The sequence below is a fragment of the Copadichromis virginalis genome, linkage group LG13 (assembly GCF_057382275.1).
Source record: "Copadichromis virginalis isolate Kocher_CV1m ecotype Utaka linkage group LG13, C_Virginalis_male_GT1.1, whole genome shotgun sequence".
NCBI lineage: Eukaryota > Metazoa > Chordata > Actinopteri > Cichliformes > Cichlidae > Copadichromis > Copadichromis virginalis.
This window is the reverse complement of record NC_140630.1, coordinates 15,941,630-15,969,122: the sequence shown is the minus strand read 5'-3', so window position 1 is coordinate 15,969,122 and position 27,493 is coordinate 15,941,630. Positions and strand designations below refer to the sequence as shown.

The following is a 27,493-nucleotide window of genomic DNA, read 5'->3' as shown; positions in this document are numbered from 1 at the left end:
CATGGTATGACAGTGTGAACAGTACAAATCCAATATTTTCAAATCCGACCTGGGCCACTTTCGTATGTGGTACTGAATCCGATACATATCTGATGTTTTAGACAGCGACTGCTGTTTGAATGGTCAAGTCGGATTAAATCCGTCTTTTACGTCACTGACACAAGACAGACGCCAATTATCAGCACCGAAGAAGCGCTGGAGAAGCGTCCGAGAAGACATCGTGAACGCTTCCTAGCCATCCCGTGTAGATGTTAGTGAAACTGTTGGGAAGACGCTGGAGAAACGTGAAGATTTTATTTGTACTGTATAATCTGCTGATTCTGACAGAAATCTGCAACTAGCCTTTGAAGCACCGCTCCTCTCTAAAACAGCAATAAGGATAATTATTAGGCCATATGTAAATAACAAAATAATTTTATAACTTAAAGCAAAATTGGAAAATGTAAAGTCTGAAAAAAGTCTTTATATTAAGGGCCATCAGTCAAACAATACTGTTTGCTCTGGGTCTAAACAGAGCGCGTTGTGTGTGACGTCTTCTTTTGCGCATGCGGGCCGCTTTGAGGGTTCACACTAGAGCGTGTTTGCTGTCAAATTTTATTTGTAGTGTGAACAAGCAGACAAAAAATTGAATTTGAGCATTAAGGCCTGCAGTGTGAACGTAGCCTGAGTACGGTGGAATCTCACAGGCAAATGGGAACCATGAAGATGTTACTAAGAAGGCCGCAACCACCAAATACCTCCAGAGTGTAAGTCAAGTCCTGAGGACTCAGCTGAATGGAAAGAACAAATCCTGGGTTATTAATACCTACACCATGCTAGTCATCAAATACCCTGCTGGGTTAATAAGCTGGGCAAAGGAGAAGTTAGATGCCACTAACTCTGTCCTATGCATGGAGGGTTTTAGTCCCAAATATAGCACCCTCAGACTGTAGGCTAAGTGGAAGGAAAGAGGCTGAGGATGTGTGTGTCAGAACCGTGTCCAGGATGAAACAACAAATATCCATGATTGCATCAGGAAGATGGCCACAACTGTTCTAACTTACAGCTGATTCTGAAATGTCTAGGAAATTTAACAAAGTGACTTGTTGCAGTGGTGGCGTCCTATTACAATACCACTGCAGTACCGATTTAGTGAGCTCTTTAGAATGACTCATTACACACATATTTATGTTTAAAAAATGTACGTAAAGGCAGACTGCATGCTTAATCGTTCCAAATAGTATATCATTCCACTCTCATTCAACAAAGATGATAGAAGTCAGGATTAGCCATTATTGTTGATGCTTGCAATGCTTCTTTATTACAATAAAAAACAAGAATAATGTCACTGATCTCTATAAAAGAGCAAACAGATCAACGCTTCTTTGACTCCCTTTGCAAATATGCAGGAATATACTTTAGGAATATAGTTGATTGATTGATTGATTGATTGATTGGTAATTTATTTCAACATGTGAACAATATACAAGTACATTTAGAAAAGAAATAAGAGAGAAAAAAAATACTATACAAATTACATACAAAAAAACATTCTGATTAATTTACATGTTGAAAGGGAGTGGGAAGAAGTATACACTTATTTAATCCCACCCCTGTCCCATAAATTATCAGTGAATATTTAGTCAGCTTCCTTACTGATATAATTTGTAATAAAAATAGTGAACAGATTTCTGATATACTATATACTATAATATCACATCATGAATTTTTTGTTTGTTTGTTTTTAAATAGAGACATTCACTTAATTTAAATATTTTCCTTTTCTTTATAGATCGAGAAGATCATATTTTTATAACTCTTTTTGAACAGTTTTATGTTTGGACATGGACATATGCTTTAATTCCATATTCAGTTTGTTCCATAGTTTCACTCCTTGAACAGAAACACAAAAGCCTTTTCTTGTAGTACGTATCTTCATTGTTTTGAAGTTACAAAAACCCCTTAAATTATAACTTCCTTCTTTCAAAAAAAACATACTCTGAATATTACCTGGCAGTTCTTTATTTTTTGCTTTGAATAGAATTTGTGCTGTTTGGAATTTCACTATATCGTCAATTTTCAATATTTCAGACTGCAAAAATAGTGAGTTTGTATGTTCCCTATAACCTGCATTGTGGATGATTCGAATTGCTTTCTTTTGAAGAGTAAAAAGTGAATGTAATTTGGTTTTATAGTTATTGCCCCAGACCTCTGCACAATAGCTTAAGTATGGTGAAACCAGTGAACAGTAGAGAATATGAAGTGATGTTCTGTCGAATACCTGTTTTGTTAAACAACAGTTAAACGTGACAAAAAAGTTGCCAAGTTATAATATTTAAATATTTCAGTGGAGAGTAGCTAATGTGCTGTATGTAACTTCTGTGCCTTTTTCTTCACCCTGTTGGAGAACAGAAACAAAAATGACAGTTGGGGGGGGGGGGGGTGAAGGAAACACAGGAAGTGGGAAACAGGATGCGGTTGCTATCATGTTTAATATTTACCATTTTGATACTTTGATTCTTTATGGTCACAACCGAACTGTATGTGATTTCCCCATCACCTTCTGTAAATGACCCCTGGGAATGAACAAAAATAGAAAGCCAACACTTTACAGTTCCAACATGCTTTAAAAAAAAATGTCTACTTATATTCTTAAATATAAATGTTTAGCTGTGGTATGTTAGGGCTACCTCAGCTGTTTTTCTTCCCACATTTCTTACACTGGCGTATGTCACTTCCTCATCAATCTGTGTAGAATGAGCAAAATGTAATTTACAGAAAGACTTAACGCTGTCAGACTGGTGTCACACAGAACTCTTTGCATATAGACCTGTCACACGGGATCTCTTACCTTTGCTGTGGGAGTTGATTCTGCTTTTCTCAGCTCTAGTAAAAGATAACTGCTGTTACTGACCGTGTAACAATGCACAATATTCAAAACTTTAATTGCATTTTAAATGTTTCAATGATTTCAATAACACTTACTTTGTCTCATTATAAACCAGATAAGAAAAGCTACAATTACAACCACGACCAGCAGGCTCAGAGGAATGATGAGGATCTTTAGGTCAAACGGAACTCTGCAAAATGTATAATTTAGTTTAGCTTAACAAGGATCAATGACATGCATAAAGGAATTTTTGACAGTTTCCCTTACAAGAACAGTTCATTAAATACTGCACATAAAACTGAAAAACAAACCTTTCTTGTTTGTCTTCAAATGTGTGAATTGTTCCATTTCCAGTAACGTGAGCAACAGTAGAGGCAGTGGCTATAATTAAATATACATAAATAATTACTAGAGCACTATGACAATCATTATCCTAATATCTCTTAGAGTACTAACATTTAAAAATGGATAGAATTGATATATATGTGGAGTTTATGATAGCTTGCTGTACTCACTGGTGATTGGTTTCTCAGTAACAGTTAAATATACTGGTATCTGAATGTCCCCTTCAGCACACCAATACCAGCCACTGTCCTCTGACTGTAGTCCACTCATTGTCACTGTGAAAACATTTGGTTCGCTCATATAAGTGGTCACTGTTGTTCCATCTATGGATCCAGATGATCCTGTCACACAGTTCCTGCCCAGCCGGCACCACTTCATTTCTCCAGAGTAACTGTGGTGACATCTGATAGTTGTGCTTTCTCCAATATATCCTGTAATCCTCTGATGATTCACATGGAGACTGGGGGTCCCTTAAAGTTCACAAAAAATACAATACATACAAAAACCCTTCAAAATTCATTGGTAATTCAGACTTAAGATATCTTCTCTTATTGACGTTTAACAACAAATGAGAGCACATTCAGTCTTTTTTAGTAAAATAAAAACATATTTGTGTTTTTTTTTTGTTAGAAATCGTGACAAGAAATCCTGGAAACAATGTAAAATATGTACAAAGATGTGCACTTACCACTGGTAACTGACAGTTTAAAATATTTTCGATAATCTGCTCCATTATTAATCTCCACCACACACCAGTAGTCAGTGTTTTCATAGGCCAGCTGGTTTATAGTCACAGTGAAAATTTGCTGTTTTTTGTCATCAGAGATTGAATATTTTCCTGAAGGGTCTGCTGTGTTTGTTTTTACTACATCACTGCAGGAGTTCCAATAATATCCTTCACACAAGTACTTCACATGGTATTTGTATTGGGACTCATAGAGACATGGGATGGAGATAGATTTCCCAGTTTTCACTGAGACTTTACTGACTGTAGTTATGCTGTGAACTCCTGCAGAGAACAAATAAAGTATTACATTATTTCGTTTGCTTAAAAGGTTTTTTCTTTTTGGCTTATATTTTGTACATGAACAGAACAAATAAAGCACTTTAGTGGAATAATTCCATTGATCGGCTAGACGCTTTTAAAAATCTTCATTTTTCCTTATTAGATAATGTCTTCAAAAAACTCAATAAAATAAAAACAATTACAAGGCTATTACAAATATATTTTTGTTATTGGAACTTTTATAATCAGCATAAAAATTAATAAACAAGCTAAAGGACTTTAAAAGCCTCCCCCTCATACCTGTTAGTCCAGTCAACATATAAATAATCCTGGCATAGACAGCCATATCGATAAATGAACAGAAAAAACAGTGTGAGTGCCACTTCCTTTTTTTCATCCTTATATGCATCTGTCACTGCCGTTTCTGTTATTCTTCCTCATATGTAAATCAGTAATTTTACATAAGTTGGCTCACAAAATAAAGAGTGTATGTAGTAAACAGTAATACATCCAACATCTGTCAAGCTGGTGGCTTTTCAAAACCCATCATTCTTAGCAACATATAGAAAATTGAAAAAGAAAATAGAACAGAGAAAACTAAAATATAAAAATGTAGTCAAAACAGGAAAGTGAAAGGGTTTCATTGTGCAAATTAAATACTGTTCTACATTGTGCAAGGTCATCTTCTCTGAGCGGGTGTCAGTTCTTTGGTAACGTGAGTGACATTTCTGTGGTTTCTGACAACTTTTCCTGTTACTCTGACTCAGTGTCTGCTAAAGCCACAATGTGCTTCTCAGTGTCAAAATTTAAACCAAACAGTGCAGATGTGATTAAAGTGCACATTCTGAACTTTAATTCATAATCATTAACATACATTTTAGTTCCACCATATATCAATTACAACACTTGCCACCTCATTTTAGGGCACAACAGTGCTTGGGACAAAGTAATGGTAGGTACATGAATGCAGTCATGTTTAATACTTTGTTGCATATCCCTTGCATGCAGTGCCAGCTGTCATAGATGCTCACCACCTTTTTGATGTCTATCTATCAGGTGACTAACCTTTTGGAGCTTGAGAAAGTTTTGTGTTGCCTTAGCAGTAAGTTATCTTGTTGCAGGATGAAGAGTTATTCAATGAGTTTGCAGGCATTTACTGGAACATGAGCAGATGTTTCCATCTTCCTCAGAATTCATTCTGCAACTTCCATCAGCCATCAGCAGTTACATCATCAATGAAGATAAGTTAGTTAATACCTGTAGCAGCCATATATGCCAAAGCCATAAAATACTAAACTATAATGTTACGGGCCCCAGGAATGGTGCCACAATAACAAAGATGAAATCCCTGCTTGCTTAAGCGATTAAATGCCACTGTAAGTTTACAGTGAATTTACAGCAATATTCAACTGTATTTAAGGCAAACCACACTCTTATCTGGTTGAAATTAAAGTGGATAACTGTACCTGTTCTGAATACTGAAATTGATCAAAAATAAACACACATCTTTTACAGCACACTGAACATGAAACTTACTTCTCTATACCGTGTGCAACTTCCATCTATTTCACAACTCATTAAGAGTCACATATTAAACAGCTTCATACTTTTGCAAAAACCTCAATTATACTTAAGCAATAAAACATGTTTGTATCAAAAACTTTATATAAAATAGTGTGCGGGAGTGCCAACCTTCATAATGAAAAGAAAACAAATCTATACGCATGACCTTCCTGCAAGACAATGCTCTGGGCGTAAACGACCCACAATACCAAAACATTACCGTGACGTTTCTGGTAGCGGCCTGCGCAGCCTGATCCCGCTGTCTCAGACTGACGGAGGTCCACGCGGGGCTGCTCGTACTGTTACAAATACAGTCATGCTTCTTTACAACTTAGCATGGAGATGAAACCTTGCTTTTTTTTTGTGTGTGTCCCGTTTGGATCTTTAGCCATAAGAATTGTTGTCTTAAGGCCAACAAAGAAGCCAAGCGGATTTATTTTACCAAGTGGATCATCATGGCCTTGCCATATTGGTCCATTTGATTGACCTTTATTATAATTATGAATTTATTTTATTTTCAGTTGCTACAAACGGGACAGACATGACTGGGGGATAGGACAGGGAGAAAGAATGAAAGAAAGAGAGGGAGAGAAAGAAAACCAAAGGGGAGAAAAGACGGTGAGAAGAGGGGGAAGAAAGAAAAAAAAAAAAAGAAACAAAACACCTGGGTCACCTGTATGGAGAAAAAAAACAGAAGAGAAAGCAAACAACAAAGAGCAACATAATAAAAAAAAAAACGGCACCATCACAATAAACTAGCTAGCAGTAGATATCAGTAGATACTAAATAATAAACGATATTGTGCAGCACGCAAGATAGACAGCGCACAATGTGCTTTGAGGCAGCAGCCAAGAAAGCTGTAGTCCGCGTCTGTGAATACCCGTGTGTACACCTGTGTGCATCAGTGTTGGTCAAGTTACTTGAAAAAAGTAATCAGTAACTAATTACTGATTACTCCCCCCAAAAAGTAATCCCGTTACTTTACTGATTACTTATTTTCAAAAGTAATTAATTACTTAGTTACTTAGTTACTTAGTTACTTTTTAAAAACACGATTTACAACCTGAAGAGGTGATAAAGTGATAGATCTTTCAGCCCAATTCTACTTTTTCTACATAATCCATCATACAAAATGTAATCAAACGGAAAAGTCTCTTTTTTTAACTTGTTTTATCAGTTTTAATCTTTTAACTTTATGCATCAAGCAAAACATTTAATTATATGCAACATTCTCTGACTTGAATAAATTAGTTTAACATTTAAACCTATTTTCTACACATTCCAGCACATAAAATAAAATATTTTTTGTGTTTTCACTCACTCTTTCAAACAGATGCAAGTAAAACACAGCAGAAAATAAATAAAGTCAAAGACTCACCGGTCCTTTTGCTCTATTTTCACCTGTAAAGCAGGAGTAGGGTAGGCGGAGGGTTACCCTGGTGTAGGTGTGCTGCGGTCAGTTGAAGAATCCGCGCGAGTGTCTCTGTGAGTTTCCTATCACGTTGTAGCTACTCGGTGCTTGCTCGGAAGTTTAGGGGTTTTTTTCGCTGTAAAAAGAAGTTTTCTTCCCACGCACGATGGACGCTAATGTTTTTGTCACTTTTTATGGAATCAAACTCAAAGTAAGGTCAGTACTTCCACACTTTAAACGCTGCACGCTCATACTCTCTCCCGCACTCGATATATTATCCATTGTTGATCTGCACACAGCTGCTGTCACCAACGTCGCACTTGCTTACGTCACTGTCATGAGACATTCTCGCAAAAAAAATCACGGTTTTAGTAACGCAGTAACGCAGCGTTCCTACGGGAAAGTAACGGTAATCTAATTACCGATTTTGCAATAGTAATCCCTTACTTTACTCGTTACTTGAAAAAAGTAATCAGATTACAGTAACGCGTTACTGCCCATCTCTGGTGTGCATACCTGTGTGGATCAGCATGCTTGCATTCCAAAGGTTTCTCCATGTAACGATCTGCTAGGGAGTGTGCACAGCCCCGTCCTCCAGGGTATGAAGCAGGTATGGAGGAGATCAAAACTCCAGACATCCAGAGGCCCCCAGAACACAAGAGACCAAGGAAGACCAACAGAGGGGCAGCCACGCCACTGTCCCAGTAAGAGCTGAGGAGAGTCCCAGATGAGGGCTCACTCAGCAGCCGCGGAGCAGAAGCCAGGGGGAGTTGCAGTGACTCGCCCGTGAGCTCCGCCGGCAGCCAGTTGTGCCTGAGTGACCGAGCCCCAGGCCGAGAGGCCGGGGACACCCCACCTCCGAAGTGGCCCGAGCGAGCCCCAGGCTCCAGGCCCCGATAAGCGGCCGCCAAGGAGTGAGCCGGTGTGTACCCGGACGCCCACCCCCAGACACAAAGAACCACCAACGCACCGACACCTGAGGGAGTCCGCCACTGGCAGGGGAAGTGGTGGTGGGTGGAGATAGGCCTCCAAACCTTGGAGGGCCTGAGATGTCCCCGGAGAGGTGGCGTCTGATACCCAACCTGACATATAGACACAGACATACAGGCACACACAGACACAAACATCCATTCCCACCCTCATGCTCTCATATGCACTTACTCCACACTCAACCAACGTGGAGACAGACATAAAGAGACGCTGTACACATGATCACACTCCCCAAGCGTACTCTACGAACTGGGTCTAGGTACCCTTGCCCCTGGAGGGGGGAACTGCACCCAGACCCAGGTGGTGTTACCCTTTTCCCTGCGGTGGGGAGAGGCAGACCGCCCCGACTCCGCAGCAGCAGGGAGGCCCCACACTCCAGACCGCAGTCGGACGGCCAACTTCTCCTCCTAGCCCCCCCCCCCCCCCCCCCCCCGCTCCAGCAGGCCGCAGAGAACGGGGGTGAGAGAAGACTCCAAACCTCCCTCCACCCACTCATTGTAGTGTTGATGCATGTGTGTTCTAAGGTGCATTTAAAACCCAGGAGGGCATGGAGCTACCTGCCAGAGAGCAGCAGGTAAGCGCATAGTCCCTCCTGCTAGCCCTCAATGTCTACGTGTATTCAAAATTGAGAGGTGGGCAACGACGCCAGGGGTGAGGTGTACACCCTGATGGTAATTTGGACTCCGTATATCGTGCCCACCCCCAAGATCCTATATGTATGTGTAATGAGAGTGTGAGTAATGTGAATGTCTAAGTTGTGGGAAGTAGCATTTCAAGTGGGAGAAACGTTTTTTTACTTATCCAATTGACTTTTTCAGTCTCAGGTGACCGCTAGTTTCCCCAACCTTATAAACAGTAGATTTGCATAATGACTGACGAAACGATGTGAGGTCAGTTTCATGCTGTTTTTAATATGCTACTTCAGCTGAAACTGAAGTAGTAATTCGGATGAGTGACGAAAACGTTTCTCCCACAGAACACAATTTACTTTTTGGGATTTTCATTTGGAGTAATCAGGAAATGAAGGCAGATGATCCGATGTGATGGTCACTAAAGGGAGAAGGCGAAAAAGGAAGACTTCAGCTTTTAAAATATTTCAGAATGACACTATTAATATATTGCATTTTCCATATTTTGCAAGTGTCACTAACTATCACCAAATGCCCTTCCGCCCTTAATATATTATGGATGCCCTTGTATACAGCCCCACAGTGTTTCTTGTAACTTATACATTGTGTATATAGTGTTTTTATATTGTTGTTTTGAATCTGGTCACTTTCTTGCACCTTTGTGGTCTTGGTAGCTAATTTCGATGTGCAGGCAACTGTAGAATGACATAAGTTCTGGTTTTTTTCAGTGATGACGATATTACCAAGGGACTTCTTCGTCGACTGTTGATGACGTATTTATGTAACCCTCGAAATGCAAAGCGATCGATGTGTATTTTGGCGGTCCGTTCAAGTCCACCGAACTTTCAGTTCTGATGACAGCTGTGAATTAACAGCCCCGCCAAGAAGCGGACACATATCTTAGCACCACCGACAGATTTTCATCGTTAATAATGGAGTACGGGAAGGAGAGGGTGGTGGCGTTGGTAGACATGGACTGCTTTTACGTGCAGGTGGAGCAGAGGCTGAATCCAGCTCTGAGGAATACTCCCTGTGTGGTGGCCCAGTACAAGACGTGGAAAGGAGGCAGGTGAGTTTCTGACACAGAGATACCGTTTTTGTGATCGACGCAATTGAAACACCTAGCCGTGACACAAAACCTGGGTCTGTGGGTGACTTAGGTTCCTAAAGCTAAAGTTACGAAAGTTTTCTTTTTCTGGTGTGCCTTACGTACATCCTGTTCGTATTCGTGTAAATCGAGTTAAAAGGTTGATGAAAAAGCCAAAGGTTGCTCTAGTGGACTGATATCTGGTGACTGTGGAAGTCATTCGAGTGCAGTGAACTCACTGGCATGTTCAAGGAACCAGTTTGAGATGATTTGAGGTTTGTGACGTGGTGTGTTATCCTGCTGGAAGCACCCATCAGAACATGGTTATACTGTAGTCATAAAGGGATGGACATGGTAGGCCGTGCTGTTTAAACGATGCTCAGTTTGTACTAAGGGGCACAAACTCTGCTAAAAAAACCACAACATTACACCACCACCACCAACCTGAATCACATCAGACCAGGCAACACTGTCCTATTGGTCATTTCTTGTCTAATTTTGGTGAGCCCATGTGAACTGTAGCTTTAGTTTCCTGTTTTTTAGCTGACAGAAGTGGCACCTGCTGTGGTCTTACGTGGCTGTAGCCCATCTGCTTCAAGGTTCATCGTTTTTTGTGTTTAAAAATGTTGTTTTTTTTGCATAACTTAGTTGAGTGGTTATTTGAATTTGAGTTCCTGTTGCCTTCCTATCAGCGTGAAGCCATTTTCTTTGACCTCTTAGTTGCACAAGGCACTTTCACCCAGAAAACTGCAGCTTTATTTTCTCTTTTTTCAGACCATTCTCTGTAAACCATATAGTTGGTGTTAGGGGAGAAAATGCCAGTAGAGCAGCAGATTTTGAAATAATGAAATACTCTGTAAAACAGAATGTTGACTAGATTACAGAGAATTTAAACATTCCCCTCTCTCTTTGTAACCCACTGGTGAATTCGTTCCCACGACTGCGTGTGTTCAGTTGCATTGACCATTTGAATTGATGTCTCTGTGTTGGCAACTCACCCGCCCTCATGTCCCACAAATAACCGCTTAGACATCCTTCTAAAATGTTTTCACACTTTATGATTTTTTTTTTTGTGATCTTTGACTAAATGTTATTGTTTCTTAGTATTATAGCTGTGAGCTACGAGGCCAGGGCTCATGGTGTCACCAGGAACATGTGGGTGGATGATGCAAAAAAACTGTGCCCAGACCTCCAGGTGGCACGAGTGCGTGAGTCTCATGGCAAGGCTGACTTGACAAAGTAAGTGCTGCTGCTGATGTACATCCCCAGAGACTTCCTCTTTTTAATTGGATCAACATTAAATCTTTGGATCAACACTCGATCAACATTGTCTTTAATTAAATTTACGATTATTTTTTGAATTGTCTTAAATCCTTATGGCCAAAGCTGTACTGCAAATATCTTCTTTCTGTCCCCTTTGTAGTTACAGAGAGGCGAGTGTGGAGGTGATTGAGGTCATGTCTCGCTTTGCTGTGATTGAGAGAGCTAGCATTGATGAGGCCTACATGGATTTGACTGCTGCTGTCCAGCAGCGACTGAAAAATATGACTGACAAACAAATCGAAACTTCACTCTTGAGAACTACCTACATCCAGGGGTACCCACAAAGTTCACCTGCAGCTGAAGACTCTGCAGAGGACACTGTGTTGGATAAAGGTAGGCTGTAAGCTAACTTCAGTTACCCAATGAGTTGTTTCTGCAGTTGACACAGAAAGCTGTCGAAGAATAACAGCTAAAAAACTCTGGCAGGCTTTATCCTCCTAACAACATCATGTTTGTGCTCAGAGGAACAGCGATCCAGAGGTCTCCAGCAGTGGCTGGAATCTTTAACGTTCCCGTCAGTGGGTGAGCAGAACTCTGCAGAACTGCAGCTAACTGTTGGAGCACTGATTGTTGAGGAAATGAGAGCAGCTGTGGAGAAACACACAGGTTTCAGTTGTTCTGCAGGAATATCACACAATAAGGTAGGATAAACTCCTATTTAATAGTCTCAGACCGGTAACTGTGTTTGCAGAGATAATCATTTACCGCTCACCTTTCCAAGGTATTGGCTAAACTAGCCTGTGGTCTGAACAAGCCCAACAGACAAACTGTTCTTCCTCTGGACTCTGTGACAGAACTTTTCAGCAGTCTCCCCATTGGCAAGATGTAAGTTTAGTTATGTCATCGCTTACATTGACAGAGTGGCAGCAAAAACTTAAAATTAAACCCTGTCCTCTTGTATTATTTATTTCCCTGCAGCCGTAACCTGGGGGGTAAGCTGGGAACTTCAATCACAGAAACTCTGGGAATAGAGAACATGGGCGATCTCACTCGCTTCTCTAAGGCTCAGTTGGAGCAGCACTTTGGAGAAAAAACAGGGTGAGAGAGCCAGAAATGCCTTCAAACACTATCATTTTGATAATGGTGACATAACTTGCTTAAGAAAGTAATCACATGGTGTTATTAAAATAATAACAAGTAGTTTTGCACTTTTAAACTTCCTTAAACATTTCTGAACTTCTGTACTTGAACTTCTGCTTCAGAAAAGAAACTTTGTAATTTTGGAAACCCTTCTGCACTACAGGGACGTTAAACTTTATCCTGCTTCCTTGTTTAATGTAGTCAGTGGCTGTACGACTTGTGCCGGGGGATTGATTTTGAAGCTGTGAAACCAAGACAGCTTCCAAAGTCCATTGGCTGCAGTAAAAACTTTCCTGGGAAGACATCGCTGGCTACTAAAGAGCAGGTAGAGCCAATGTTTCTGTGCTCTTTCAGTGTGTTCCACAAGCATTTTTAAAGTATTTGTATTTGTGCAGGTACAGTACTGGCTTCATCAACTGGCTCTTGAGTTAGAGGAGAGGCTGACCAAGGACAGAGAAGTGGTAAGACACAATACTTGGTTGTGTAATTTAGTTCTTTTCCCTCATTAAACCATATTTTCTTCAGTTGGGTTTCACATTAGTGCCAAATCCCGTAAATGCAACTATTTTCAGCTCAGTTCCTTTAATTTCTTATAGAACGGTCGTGTGGCTAAAATGCTGACAGTTGGTGTACGTCAGCTTGGCGACAAGAGGATGAGCAGCTTCTCTAGATGTTGTGCTTTAGTGCGCTACGAGGCGACCAAAATATCCAGCGACACCTTTGCCATTATCAAGAGTCTGAACACAGCAGGAAACCATCAGGCTGCATGGTAATTAGAACAGGATACTGCAGAGGGTTTAAAGTAATTTGCCAAAGGGATGTTCTGTGATTTTTATTTATTTATTTTTTTAAATTTTTTAATTTAAACTGTCTTCCATCATGTCCCCAGGACTCCACCCCTCAGCATGTTATACCTCTCAGCTAGTAAATTCAGCGATGTTTCATCAGCGGGGGGGATCGCTGGCTTTCTTTCCAGTGATAGCACTTCAACGCAGCCACCCTGTGAACCAAAAAATGTCTCCCCGTGTAAACAAACCGGCTCCATCCAGTCCTTTTTTCAAAAGGCAGTTGAGAAACAAAAACAGAAGGTTAGAAAGGAGGATGATGATGATGATGATGAAGAGGATTCTGGTACACACAGCAATGAAGGTCTCCCAGCTTCCTCGCTTCACAATACTTCTGTTTCTGTTAGTCAGTTGAAGTCAGACGCTGTCTGTCCTGCTTCCTCTTTTACACCTGTTTCTCAGTCCAAAATTGGTTCATCCAGCCCCCACCCAGGCATTTCCTCTTTCTTTCACAAGAAGACCATTGAAAAAAGCCTCCAGGTTTCAGGGTCAGCACTGAACAAGCCTGAAAACGGACAAATGCCAGGTCCCGTTGATGAGGAAGACACCAAAGACATTGTTGTTGTGGCATCAGGCTTGGAGTCAAAACTTAGCTCAGAGAATGCATCTCATGAGTCGGCAAGTGAGGAGTTAAGGAATGAACTGGACATTAATGTGGAGTCAAATCACCCTCCTCCCACTGTGGCCAGTGAAGATCTGATGAGCTGTGAACGCTGTGGTCAGGAGGTGTTAGCGTGGGAAATGCCAGAACACAATGACTATCATTTTGCTCTGGACCTCCAGCAGTCCTTCTCTTCAGGCACATCAACCATCACTTCCTCTTCTTCTTCCGGTACCGCTATGAATCCTCTCAGAGCAGCAGCAGCAGACACAGCCCACTCCTCTCGGGGCAAGACTAAAACAAGAGGCCAGTCGGGACCAGCACCAAAAAGACCCCGCTCCCAAAGTGCAAGCACGGGCACTCTGGATTCATTCTTCAAGAAAAACTGAAGATCTAATGCAGAACCGCAGTTTTAAATTAAACTCAAACGTAGTTCTGATTATGTACATTTTAAAAAATGTTTGTTTACAAAGCCATATCCTAAACAGTACATTAAGACTTTTCTGCTTTCAATGTTGAAGTTGGGTGATGATAACAATGTGTATAAAAAAAAATCAAAAAATCATATTTATTTGATTTATTTAATTTACTTTTTAATGATAAATAAAAAGACAATATTATTAAGAGACATTTTTTTTAAAGCAGAGTGTATTAAAGATTCTTTTTACTCATCCTAGTAACATGCAGTATGCTGTAGTACTTTGACTTACCAGCAGATGACACTAGTTAGTTGAATGTAGAGCAGAAATCCTCACTCGATCAACAGTATGAAGTGTTCTAGTAAGAAAGAGAGAGGGGCACATGATTGTGATTTGTAAGACAAGAAGGTAGTATTTGAAATACTCTTGGTGTCAATGAGTTTTCCAAACACAACTAAGTACATTTACATAGAAGACTCAGATTCACATAGGAAACCACACACCCTTGTGAGCAAGCCTTTTAGGTTTCTATAAGAACAAATGTGACAAAAGTAGCCCTGAACTTGTCATCCTTTATCACAAGGATATTGCTAACTTCACAAATGTAAATTTATATTGCCATAGCCGAGCTCACAGCCTACATCATGGACTGGTACAAGATGAGCTGATAACTCATAAAATAATGTAGCGGAGGGCAGATTGAAATGTTATAAAAGATCAATCAGGTCAATAATGTAGCAGCTCCTCTGGCTCAAAATCCATAACAATTCACAGGTTATTGCCTGTGAAATGACACATCTGACCCGGAGCAGAATTTGGTTGAAGATCTATTAGATGATTATTGTGTCTGAGTTATTGTAAAATCTGAACAATAGCCTCAGAGGAAGGATTATTGTTCAGTATGGACAGATGCCTGACTGTGACATAAGCTCATTGGCCCTTCAGCTGGATGAGCTAATAAGTATCAGCTGGATTAATTGAATTAAAGCAAAGGGTGTGTGTGATTTTGGTGTCACTGTAAAAAACAAAACAAAAAACCCCCAATAAACAAATATTTCCATAATAACTTTTAATGATATTATAATTCAAGCAATGTTTAAGGCTTTGGCTCACAATGGAGGCCATTTCCACTCGTTAAGTCTAATCAACCCAAATCAGGTGAGTAATATAAAGTGTTATAAAAAAAAAAGTAAAAACATAAATACACTAAGTATGTGGTAGTTCATGGTTCTGTGTGTCTGTGGTTGTCCAGGTAGGGAGCTGACGTATAACGTCAGAGGGCCTGTCAGTTGCCAAATTACAGTTTTTGTATTATTGTATTAGAATTTTTTTTCCTGTTGCAGCTTTAATGGCATAAATTACAGACAACCCAATGGCTTGTTCAACCTTTGACATGATTGCCACTCCAAAGAGTGCAATTGCAGCATAAATAGATGAGTCATCCTCTTCATGTTTTCTGCAGTGGTGAACTTATTGTCCTGTAGAGCAATTGACAGACCTGAATGGCTAAATTATGCTTGCACTTTCTTGCATCAGCTGGAGAGCAGGATAGGAGGAGCCAAACCAGGGAAAAAAAAACTATTGTGAAGGAAGTCATGATCTATTCACATAGGATATATCGTTTAAAACACTGCAATGTCACATTTTACTTTGAAAAAACACTGTTAAACAGCTGCTAAAGTGACAATAAAACTTTTATTCATGTACATCATAATACACGAATTGGATCTGTACATAAATATTGCATTTCACCCAGAAAATGATCAAAATACACGTTGAATTAAAAGGAAAACTGACTTCAAAGGATTTCAAAAGAGTGAAAATAAGCTGGTGTTAAGAAGAAGACTGAAAAATCTTTGAATGAATTGTAAAATCCAGAACTACTACAAATCTATAAAAATCTTCCGAGATGCGGTAAAACAAATTTTAACACCTGAACTCTTTATAAATGCTATAAAATATTTTGGTTGAAATGCATTCTTAGCTTACCTGTCTTTGCTTGCACACACACACACACACACACACTGTGCATCAATGATGTCGGTGCAAAAAAACAATACAAACTTTGAATGCGCGTATAAGTCACGTCAACATGCAATAGAAAGACAGATGGTGAGGCCAACAGCAGGCGTGAACAGAGCAGTAATTAACGTTCACTTATTACATTTTTTTCCTCTAAATATCAAAAGTTTTCCAATAGCACCAACTTCATTTTTTTTACTAAGTTATAAAACAATGGGCTGTAATGGAAGGCTTCTTGAATAGGAGTTCCATTAGGCACTATGCTAAACCCCTTCGAGTTTGTGACATCAGTAACTTAAGTGAAGAGTACATCAAGTACCTTTAACATAATTGCTCTTAAATAAAGCTGCATCAGTAGGCAGTTCCACATACTAATGTGTAATCACACGCATCGCTTTGGGAGAATCTGGAGTATCTGTTTTTCATCAGTTCTCCTTTCGACCCAAATTAGCAACAACGTCCCACTGGAGTCGTTCTGTGAAAGTGGAATGCTGTCTAATACAATATCTACACTGACCTGAGTAACTAAAGCACTTGAAAGACAGGCAGCAAGATCATTATCATCTTACCGCCCTATTGTGAGGCAGTACTTGTGAATTAAAGAAAAAATAGTTCTCACTGATAAATGTGACAGTTAAAAAGTGATTGCCAATGTGAGTTATCCTGGCAGACTGACATACAAACTGGGCCATGTTCTAGCTTTTCATACCACACAATGCTCTCCGTTATCTTCATAAAAGTGATGAAACAACAAAGCTCAACGCAAGATAATGAAGCTTCTGACCTGCTCACACAGCAGTTACTATGACAAGGAGATGATTTAAGAGCATATAAAAGTTTGTAATTGTCAGTCAGGCACTTTGCACAGACACTGCGCTGTGAGGCGGTGACACTTGCGCCTTGTGTTACACTGGTGTGAAATCATTCCATACCTGCAACTGTTGAGTTTATAAAAACAGTTACCTGGCACGGGTATATCATCGCTGGCGTTTATACCTCAGTGCAAATATGCATGTGAGCATATTGTTGAAGTATGTATTAACAGTGCATTTAGGTGTAAACTGTGTGAGCAGCACCTCGTTGTAAAGGCCAGAATGCAGTTTTCAAAGTTTCCAAAGCGAACTTTGGTAGATGATGCTTGGTCATTGTGTTGTAGATATGGATGAAAGGTTTCTCATCAGTACCAAGAAAAGCAACACTTTTTAAGCCTCAACAACACAAAGCAGATGGAAAATATCAGCAGGTACTGAAAAGGCTCTAAGGAACAAAATGTAAGAAGGTGACAAAGCTTTGGAACATGGTGAGACAACAGAATCGCGCAAAAAGGCTTTTACTGTGAAGGGAACTTGGCAGCGTGGCCTTTGGAGAAAGCAGGAGGTGGTTTTTAAAGCACTCTGTTTTGAGGTGGGACGGTGTTTGGTTCTGTGGTTGCCTGAAGAATGTTAGGGCTCATCCTCATCTCGTCTTTAGGATGGCTGGTACTCGACGATGGGAAGCAGCTTGGTGACGTGCCCGATACCTTTGGTTACCCCCTCTCTGAAGAGAATCTTTGCTCCCACCTTCAGATATTCTGGATGCTTGATGAACTTGAAGAGAACCACCGCTTTCTCTCCCGTCCTCAGCTCCTCCTGTTGTACAGTGGTGTAGCACGAGAACAGGAATCAAACAAAGGCAGGATTATTAATGAGATAGGTGATCTGGGCCAAATACAGCAGCAGAGGCTTTAGTGGCACTAAATTAGAAATTAACCTGTGGGCTGTTCTTTTAAATGAAAGATGAGTGGTTCTGTGTATATATAATTGCACTTTTAAACTTGCAGATTTAATTTTAAAATCAATCAGTGGAATAGTGACACCAAGATTAAGATTAAAGGGCACACACTCAACAAACAAATAAAATAGCTCTGTAGTGCCAATAGAGTCCTTAAAAAAATCCCAGAAAGGATTTGTTATAATTCTGGATTGTATCAAAATTCTTGGTTTCTCTTGTTTTGAATCACTGCTGTATCATTTCAGAGCAGACACTAAACAGAATAGTTTTTTGGATTCCTGGTTTGAAAGACTGATAATGTGAGAAAACCAAGATACACCTACCCAGAGCCTTTCACATCTTTAAGTACTCTTGTAGCTGGCAATAGATTGCTTGTAGCTAGCAGAAGGAAGTACTTCTGTTGTAAAAGAGAGGAGCAACTGTGCTCACCATGAAAGAAATGGATTATGTTCTACACGACAAATCTGAACACCCATCTGAGGATTTAACTCCATTGGTCACCAGCCATTACACACTGTTAATAAACCACGTAGCCTGTGACAAACATGGATTTATTGATGAGTGTGTCTCCTGCCTTGAAAACACCATTTTTTCACTTTCTCTGTGTTAATGAGAGCATTTTAGCTCAGCGGATGGACCAACCTTGCCATACACTGCTTCCACTGTTGCAGTTTGTCTCACATTGCCAATGTGCACAGTAACCTGGAAGCCCTTGTGGAAGGTCTTGGCATGGAAAAGCAGGACAATCTCAGCCTCAAACATCCAGCAGATGGTAGGATCCATCTCTGGGCTCACCATCACCATGCCCTGTAAGTGGAAAACATATGGATGGTGTACATACATAGTTCAGATTTGTATGAAAATAATGATTTCAAATTCCAAGTTTCTTTTACTGCAATTTACATTAACCAATAGATAGATATATTATACTTTTAATGTGATTAACTAATAAAACACTAATTTAGACAAGCTCTGAGTCTGACCTTGCGCAATAATGAGCGGTCAAAGTTGCCCAGAGCAAGTGTAGCAGCCTGGCCCGCCCTGAGCACCCTGCATGCCGAGCGGTTCCTTTGGATGCTGCCTACGGTCAACTGGTGGAACTGACCCGAGTCTGTGGGCCCTACTACAAGATGATCCCCTTCACGGCAAATACCACTGTAAGACCAGAGAGAATAGCGAGTCAGAGGGATTTCTGGGTTAAAAACAAAGAACCCACTTAACCTGTAATGAAACAATAATTTCAACATACTGACCTGTATAGAGTACCTCCAACCACTGTCCCCACCTCTGGAACTGTGTAGATCTCATCCACCTGCAATGATGCACATGGCTGTCATTCAGATCAAAATAATCTGTGTATTTACACTGTGCATTTGGAAGACAGTAGCTCACAGCCAGAAGATCATTTTGCACGGACAGACAAACTTTATTTCATTTTAATGTTGTGGAGTCTGTAACTTACAATATAAAGCGCCTTAAGGCGACAGTTGCTGGAAACTAACGCTCTATAAATAAAATCGAATTGAATTGAACTGAATTGAATTGAATTATTTCAGACTGACCTGAAACTCTGTTAGCTGCTGCATTAGTTCCTCCTGCTCCTTGCTGTTGCTCAGAGGAGGGATGATGTTAAAGAAAACTTTAAGCAAATCTAGACTCTCTCCAGAAACACTGGACAAGGTGAAGATTGGCGTGATGCTGAGAGAGAGTTTCAGGAAAAAATAAAAATGATTACTTTCCAGTTTTTGTTTACAGTATTTATTATAGAAGGAGTGCAAACTTTACTGCATGTTATTAAATGGAAAACTGCACTTGTGTGTTTCATACCTTGGTGACTGTGCAAACTGCTGTGCTGCTGTGACAGCATCATCTGTACTGCTTACAACCATGGGCACCTTGTTGCAGCCTGGTTGCTTCAAGACACGCTCCAACTGCCGCACTGTGCGCTCAACAGTGGCCCGTGTGCAGAGGTCCACTTTACTGATAACAATGAAGATGGGAACCTTCAGTGCCATGGCAAGGCCAAGATGCTCCCGTGTGGTACCAGCTGGAAAAGAATGAGAAGGAGAGGAAGAAAGAAAGAGGATTTACCTGGGATTTTGCATTGCTTATATCTTGCCTACTACTTGTTCACCAAAAATAGCTTTCACAAGCAAGCAGACAAAGGCAATGTTTATTTAATGTCATGTTTTCAGAAGGGATGAAGTCTTCCTAAACACACGTAAATACTATTGCCTAAGCTAAATCCAACCTATAAACCTCCAACTGTTGACTCGGTAATCCAAATAAGACTTTGCAAGAAATTTAAAAAGATACGCCAATTCAAACAGGGGATTTATTCTTTGTACAAACACAACAGCTGCCCTCTGAGTCTCAAACACCTATTGCTTAGCATAAGAGTGCTTATCTACAAACCCAGACTTAATGCAAATCAAAGACTATATACACGAAGGGTTATATAGCACATACCACAATAAAAGACTTTTATGTCATTAGAGAAACAGTTTGAGGATAGGACTGATTCAAAGTATTCAAACATATACTGTAACTATGTCTCTGATGTTTCCACGAGTGCCAAATAGTAGCTCTTCTAAACAAAGTGACTTCTCATGTTCTCTTAATTTTGGTCTCAAGAAGATTCACATTTCAGAAAAACACAAACTGAGTTTTGAAAAAAAAATTGAGGTGAGGTAAATGTGTCACAGTGCAGTAAAAAGTAAAGCATAACTAAATGATGCAAAAAGATTACTCGCCCTTTGGCTTCTTAGCTTAAAAGTTACAACCCAAGAGAAGCCCTATGCATTACACGGATCCATTACGCTGTTTCATAATTAAAGCTGTAGTTCTTGGGTTGCAGACGGCATGTCCCTTCCTATCTACATTCTTGACCCCATTTTCCCTGCACGTCCTATTTTAGAACAGACACCCACATAAACACAGTAACGCCTACGCTGCATTAATAAAGGTTATTTAAGTATAAACAAATATACACTTAGGAACTTAATTTATCCATGCCCTTTTTATGAAAAAAATGCATTGTACTTTAATGTGTTTTTAATTATTTTGCTAAAAATCAGAAATAAATGTATTATCCTGTTGTTACAAATTATTTAAATTACCTTTATTTTTACTGAGTGTAGTTATTCGTTTGATGCTGACAGTGTTATTAGTTATTTACTCAAAGATAGACAAACCATTGCAGAACAGTGTAAATAAACAAGGAGTACAGATAGGACTTTCTGAAGCATTTAATTATACTCTGACTGTGCCCAATAAACCCTTTAGTATTTTTTAATATTTAATAATCAGTTATGTTTTTGCGTTAGCACTAAAACTAACTGCTTATGAAATTGCAGTATTTCAATTTAATACTGTTTAGAAATAAACAGCCTCGGAAAATAACACAGACTTATTTTGGCATGGAATCAGTCAACTCATATAATCAAAATAAGCTTAAATAGCAGTTCAACCCTGGAAGAAAACACAAATCCCATCAGGGTTGTGTCAGGAAAGGAATCCAACATAAAAACACTGCCAAATCAAACAGGCAGAGCTAACTGCTGTGGCAACCCCTTGTGAATAATAAGAGCAGCTAAAAATATATATTTTTTTAATTGGCTCTGTAATGTCATGGTTTTCATATCGGCCTAAAAGTGAAAGATCTCTTGTTCGCTCCCAGGAAGTGACACAAAGCCCTTTGGGGCTGTGTCGGGAAATCTGGGATAAAATCTACCAAATGAAAAACGCGAAACAACCCCTTGTGAGTAAGGGAGAAGCCAAAAGTACAGCCATGCATTAACAGCAGATGCATATAGCTCATCCAATAACTCCAACCGGATGTGAGCTACAGCACTTAATGACTAACATCTCAAAGGCTCAGGTTTCCTATACAGGCTTTAGTGCCACTTGCGAAACGTAAACAAAACTACAGCTTTCTTAATAATAATATATTACTTTGGTGTATTGCATAGAGGACTGTTTCCAGATGGTCTCTTGCCTTGAGCAAAGGGTTCTTATCTGTGTTCACTGATACACACTGAAATGCTGTGTGTCACAATGGGTGAATGGTCTAAGGGTGTGCCACCTGGTATTGTTGGTGTAAATCCCAAACGGCTTTGTAGTGCAACACTTATTCATATTTATATTTTCAGCTCTAACAGCAAACATAATCAAACAGTATGTTTTCAAATGTAAAACAGAAAGCTGTTTAGGCTGACCAACGAGTCTCGGAGGCTCAGGTTTCCAAGTAGGTCCTTCCTGGATACAAGCTTCCTGCACTCAATGTCAGCTAATGCTATCATGAAAATGTTGGGGTTGAGCACATTATACAATAACACATTACCTATAAATAGAACAAGATGTGAAACATAATACTGAAGTAAGGTTTAGTGATTTCATTTTTACAGAAGAATAAAAATACAGGAAGAACTTGGGTAAAGCTGGACTGTGAAGATCCGATTTGCATCACAACAATATGCAAATCAGCATGTTTCTTTTGCCTCTGGAAGAGTGTAGCACCTGATCAACTTATCTGAATTCTCTTCTTATCTTTGGTTATATGGTAAAAACACATGTCAAGCCTTAACCCCACTGAAAAGGCCAAATGCTTGCAAGATTTGAGAAAACCTCTTGTGACTGTCAAGTGCAATGCTGAAATACACACTAGCTTTGCAAGAGCGCAGCACTATCCCCAGTGGGTCAAAGTACTCTGCCCTGAAATTATGATATCTGAGATATTTTGGGACTTACACTGCCAAGCAAAGATGAAGGTTGGTTTATTGCATAACCTCAGCTATCACATGTCAGCAAAGTGCCAAGCCATAACTGTGCACTACAGTGTGGGGGTATGGTGTACACAAACATGGGCTATCTCTCAACCAGAACAGCAAACTGCATTACTATCTTGCACAACAACAGTTACATTTGAATAGAACTTGGAGAAAATTTAATCGTTCACTTAATACTCACCAATTCCAGTATTCGCACTGACCACAAGCATTGCAAAATCTGGACAATAACTGGTGAGGCCAAAGATGGTGGTTTTCAAGTACTTGTGGTGACCCGCCAGATCAATGAATGTGATCATTTTAGAGGCACTCTCACAAATCTCCTCTGCTGTCCGAGACTCGCTGTAATTCACAACCTAAAAAAAGAAAACAAACAAACAAACAAAATTAGCTATCAGTTACTAACATTTCATGCAGATGGAGTAGTTTAATATATATCAGAATAGGAATCTGTAGTAAAACATCCAAAATTGTAAAAATTATGATATAATGGATGTATTTACTTTTTGCTACTTATCACAACTGATGTAAAAGTACATAAATAAGGTGTAATATATATTATTTTATAGAGGACGTTTTCTCACCTCTCCTTTGCTGTTAAAGCCAAGAATCTCAAAGCTAATGCTCGAAGTACGTCCAGTCTGAATCTCATGTAGATGTCTGAAAAGGTTGAGCCTCGCTCTTCCCCGTCCATTGTCCAGCTCACCTTGTGTCAAAACACCCAAAAGAGTGGACTTGCCCGAGTCCACATTGCCCAGTACGGCTACTCGTAGGTCTAAGAACTAAGGAGAAAAACACAACACCAAAATGACTTAAAAATGCCCAAGAATTTAAACATCCAGAGATATCCATGTGCAGGTAGCCACACTAACCTGCTGGTCATCTGGCACTTTGCGAATGAGAACTTCAGCAATCTTACGAGACACATCAGAGTCACAGTCCACCTCTCGCTCTCTTAAAATTGTGATGTCCGCTCCAACTCTGTCACGAAAAACAAACGTAAGTACAGTTCTTTGTGTTTTGGTAGATGAGGTAAACTACAACAGCAGAATAACTATCAGTCAGTAAACGGAATAAAAATACTGGACTTACTTCTCTGCAAGCCGATGGAGCGTTTTTAGTGAAGCCCTCATTTCCTCCTCTGATAGTCCCACCAGCATGCCATTGTCCTCGACACCTATTTGATAGACAGCTTCACCTCGGCCCTCCTGCAGTCGCCATTTCATTTGTGTTGCTAAGTGCTCAAAGCGGTATTGTGTGGGGTTCACTAGCTTGAGCTATTCAAGAAAAGAAATTACTAATTAGTACTCAACACTATTTTGGACATAAACAAATGATTACTGTAGGACCAAGGCAATAAAAAAGCTCTATATTGACAAGAAGCGGCTGTCCTGATACTACAAATGCTCTAGTAACTAGAGATTAACTTAATCCACAGTGGTGTTATATTTCAATGGAAAGACTGCCCCTATATATTCACACATACTGCATACTGATAAATTTCCAATAACATCCACATCACAAGAATTGATCCATATATAAATCAGTTTTATGGTGTTATGTAAAGCATTTTAGCTCTATGAACAAAACAAAGACTTTGCGTCACAGCTAATTTGCTTACCTTGTACTCTATATTTCCCTCTTCAGCCTAAGAGACAGGGAGTAAAACAAAGAGAGACAGAAAAGAAACAACAGCTGTAAAACTGTAAGGAAGACAACAGACTATTGATTTGTTTAAAGAGAAAAAGAAAAGCAGTTTGACTGAATGTGCAGTCAGTGTTCTCTATGAATAGGCAGTCACTGAGAGCTATACAAACAGGCTAACCGCTTGCTTAGCCTTACACAGCGACTTAATATGTTATTACACATTACATACACATGCTTAAAAGTCAAAATCAATACATTTAAGGTAAACCAAGTCGCGAAAATATCTGTCATGTAATCACTTATGACAGGGGACCTAGTTATATTCAGTGATCAGCTGACAGCAATTTTATACTGGGCAGCTTATGATCAGTAAAGGTTAAAGAACAGTTTAGGATTAAGTGTCACGTTTAAAAAACGCAGCTGGTGGGTAATGACAACACACGGAGGTCACTGTACAATAAATAAATAAATAAATACATGTAAAAAAAAAAAAGTTTTGTGTAGTAACACAGTCCTTGGCTGAGTGAATGTCAGACACTCACAGTATCACTATCTAGAGGTCGGCTGGCTGAGCTATGCACCCGCCCCCTATTTACAAACACAGCTGATCTTCTTTTGCTAGCTAGCAAAATACTTGCATTTTTTTAATCAAAAAACTTTCAATTAACATACGTTAGGCCTATTTCTGCAAAACTACTGTAAATAGAAAGTCGTAAGCCAACAGCAAACGCAAAACTTCTACGCTTGAAATGGTACCATTCATTTTCTTTGTACCGACTAGCTACGTGTCACTGCAGGTTCAAAGACAAGTCAATAGTGGGGAAGCTAACCCTCAAAACAGGAAATACAATGACAAACCTACGAGTAGCGTTACAACAGACAAAAATCCATTTGCTTACTCTTAGTGACAGGCTTTCCACTGCCCGGGAAATATTAACTCGAAATAGCTAATTGTGCGCGTATTTTTAGCCTTACCTCTGGAGGTAGATACGGGGTGTTATTGCTTGGTTTGAAGTTGCGGGATAATCGAGCTTTTGCTTTCTTGTTCTTTGCAGAGGATTTTTTGGGGGCTACCCCATAGCCATTCGCAGGCTTGCCGCTGGACACACCACCAGATCCAGAGCTGTGTCCGTTTCCTGAGCCAAATAACTCCGATACCCGCGCATCCATCGGCTACTTTGGGACCTAACTTGTTAGCTTACAACTACTTAGACAGATTCTGACGCTATATAAATAATATATACCTCGGGCCAGGCATTGGGGTGGTTGTAATTACCCCGATAATGGCAGTGTGCAGCCCCCAAAATAAAAAATAAAGCAATACCCTCCCCCCAAACTCCGCGAACTGAACAATAACAGCACCGGCCGAGACTACGGCTTTGAGTTTACAGTATGCCTACGTCACAGCCAAATGCCAATGGTGCGTTTGTTTTAAATAACTGCGTAGCGCGAGGGAGAGGTTCATTTTGTTTTCCTATTTACTCATATTGCATGTCAGTTTAAACCCCACCCGCCTACATCTAGATGTAAACATACTCGGTTTTCAGTGGTTTGCATCAGATGAAGGAAATAAGTGCGTAATGTCCAGCTTGTTTACAAAGTTGATGACATCTAAAATATGTCACCAGTTTAATTATAAGGAATGTGACCTGCATGCCAACGCCCTTGAGGCTTTATTACCTCAGGTTTTGTATCTGTATGGTATTTCTGGGAAGATTCAACTTCATTATTTCAGCTGCTAAGAAAGACTTATAATTACTAACAATTATCATCTAGCCAGGTAAACTGAAAGTGGTTTGTTGAATTGATATCCAGCAAGCAGCGAAAAGAAACTGAGGGAATTGTAAAATGGTGTGATTTCTTGACCATAAGTTAGACAAGATGTGTTGAAAATACAGCTCTTATATATAAAACCTTCGGGATCCCGAGAACACAGTGGGTGAAAGGACAACATTGAACTTTTCAAATAGATTACTATTTGAAAAATTAAACTTGATTGGGCATTGTTATATTTGCAATCGAACTATATTTCAACCAGAACCTCATGACCGTCAAGCACATTTACCTTCAACGTTGTAAGGTATTTACATTTAGGTATTTATTTATGTATTTACATATTAAATTAGTGATTTTGTCATCTTGTACTGCTAAGATTAAGGGATTTATTTCTTTACACGTCACGTCATATACGCAAGGTTTTTCAATTCAAGTCTGGATATAAGCTGTTTCACAGACAGTTAAAATCAATGTAAAATCGGGTACCCAATTTTACACAATATTTAGTAATTTTGTTTGACCTATATTTTTTGCAGCCGCTTTAGCGACACCCAAAGGAAGTGATGTGTAAGCTAAACATTTTACAAACTCGATATGAATCACAATGCTGTGCAAAAGTCTTGTCACCCTTTGTTTCTTTATATTTTGCTAGTAAAGTGGGAACTAGGTGCAGGCTTTTATTGAAATGTGTGCAAACATAAATGCAAACAGAGTTTGCAAGGTAAAAAAACAAACTTTATAAGTCTAACCAGCTTGAAAGTCAATATTTGTATGGCCGCTTTATTCTTCAGCATGATGATGAGCTCTGTCTTAGGAAGGTTTCTTGCAGTTTCTTTAAGTAGTCTTCTGGAATAGTTCCCCAGGACATTATAAGCTCTTCTTTTGGTTGTTGGCTGCCTTTCATTCTCTTCGCTATCAAAATGATCCCACACTGCTTCAGTAGGTCAATCCATGACTGATGTGTTTGTATCCAGGCAATTGCAAATCCCACACTACAGAAATGGCATTGCATGGTGGATCTGATAGTACTTTTCTACAATCATACTTGCAACAATTTTAAGAAGACACTAACACAACTGCTGCTGTGTTTCACAGAGGGCTGTAGGCACTCACTGTTGTACGTCTAACCTGACCTCCCTTTTACATATTGATGATGATCTTGTGTAATATGGCATACTTCAGCGTTTTCTAACTGTTTCCCTTTCTTAAGCATGCAAGCATGCTTCCCTTTTAAGCAGCCACACTTCCACTGAGATAATTGATGATTAAGCTTCAGTGAACAGTAGATGGATCAACTGAAGGCCCAGATATACATCTAAGCTC

General features: G+C 39.6%; 3 protein-coding genes across 3 annotated transcripts; 1 reads left to right on the top strand and 2 right to left on the bottom strand.

Moving 5' to 3' along the window:
• Positions 1–1,280: 1,280 nt before the first annotated feature.
• LOC146695414 (polymeric immunoglobulin receptor-like) lies at positions 1,281–4,760 on the bottom strand. The gene is made up of 9 exons (XM_085476721.1): positions 4,521–4,760; positions 3,903–4,223; positions 3,385–3,684; positions 3,181–3,250; positions 2,965–3,059; positions 2,831–2,865; positions 2,670–2,726; positions 2,481–2,555; positions 1,281–2,377 (listed from the first exon to the last, which is right to left on the bottom strand). Exons 1-9 carry the CDS (start codon positions 4,627–4,629, stop codon positions 2,324–2,326), a joined length of 1,116 nt encoding a protein of 371 aa, XP_085332847.1. The 5' UTR covers positions 4,630–4,760; the 3' UTR covers positions 1,281–2,323.
• A 4,748-nt stretch (positions 4,761–9,508) lies between these two features.
• polh (polymerase (DNA directed), eta) lies at positions 9,509–14,425 on the top strand. Its single transcript, XM_085477540.1, has 10 exons — positions 9,509–9,882; positions 11,005–11,139; positions 11,324–11,556; positions 11,686–11,864; positions 11,945–12,048; positions 12,142–12,261; positions 12,505–12,628; positions 12,699–12,764; positions 12,900–13,072; positions 13,193–14,425. Exons 1-10 carry the CDS (start codon positions 9,746–9,748, stop codon positions 14,136–14,138), a joined length of 2,217 nt encoding a protein of 738 aa, XP_085333666.1. The 5' UTR covers positions 9,509–9,745; the 3' UTR covers positions 14,139–14,425.
• Positions 14,426–15,844: 1,419 nt separating this feature from the next.
• On the bottom strand, positions 15,845–25,789 carry gtpbp2a (GTP binding protein 2a). Its single transcript, XM_085477541.1, has 12 exons — positions 25,370–25,789; positions 24,369–24,395; positions 23,840–24,024; positions 23,620–23,728; positions 23,332–23,529; positions 22,929–23,103; positions 19,788–20,007; positions 19,523–19,658; positions 19,214–19,272; positions 18,944–19,115; positions 18,603–18,767; positions 15,845–17,818 (listed from the first exon to the last, which is right to left on the bottom strand). Exons 1-12 carry the CDS (start codon positions 25,562–25,564, stop codon positions 17,657–17,659), a joined length of 1,803 nt encoding a protein of 600 aa, XP_085333667.1. The 5' UTR covers positions 25,565–25,789; the 3' UTR covers positions 15,845–17,656.
• Positions 25,790–27,493: the final 1,704 nt, after the last annotated feature.

What these genes read in the sequence shown, in the direction of transcription:
- LOC146695414 (XM_085476721.1), bottom strand. Translation starts at nt 4,629, where the DNA reads ATGCATATAAGGATGAAAAAAAGGAAGTGGCACTCACACTGTTTTTTC. An exon ending in TACTGAGAAACCAATCACCA is followed by an intron (nt 3,251 to 3,384) that starts GTGAGTACAGCA and finishes ATTTAATTATAG; the next exon opens with CCACTGCCTCTACTGTTGCT. An exon ending in AATCAACTCCCACAGCAAAG is followed by an intron (nt 2,727 to 2,830) that starts GTAAGAGATCCC and finishes CATTCTACACAG; the next exon opens with ATTGATGAGGAAGTGACATA.
- polh (XM_085477540.1), top strand. Translation starts at nt 9,746, where the DNA reads ATGGAGTACGGGAAGGAGAGGGTGGTGGCGTTGGTAGACATGGACTGC. An exon ending in AAGACGTGGAAAGGAGGCAG is followed by an intron (nt 9,883 to 11,004) that starts GTGAGTTTCTGA and finishes ATTGTTTCTTAG; the next exon opens with TATTATAGCTGTGAGCTACG. An exon ending in AGTCTCCCCATTGGCAAGAT is followed by an intron (nt 12,049 to 12,141) that starts GTAAGTTTAGTT and finishes ATTTCCCTGCAG; the next exon opens with CCGTAACCTGGGGGGTAAGC.
- gtpbp2a (XM_085477541.1), bottom strand. Translation starts at nt 25,564, where the DNA reads ATGGATGCGCGGGTATCGGAGTTATTTGGCTCAGGAAACGGACACAGC. An exon ending in AAGTGCCAGATGACCAGCAG is followed by an intron (nt 23,530 to 23,619) that starts GTTAGTGTGGCT and finishes TTTTCTCCTTAG; the next exon opens with TTCTTAGACCTACGAGTAGC. An exon ending in CAGTTTGCACAGTCACCAAG is followed by an intron (nt 19,659 to 19,787) that starts GTATGAAACACA and finishes ACTCTCTCTCAG; the next exon opens with CATCACGCCAATCTTCACCT.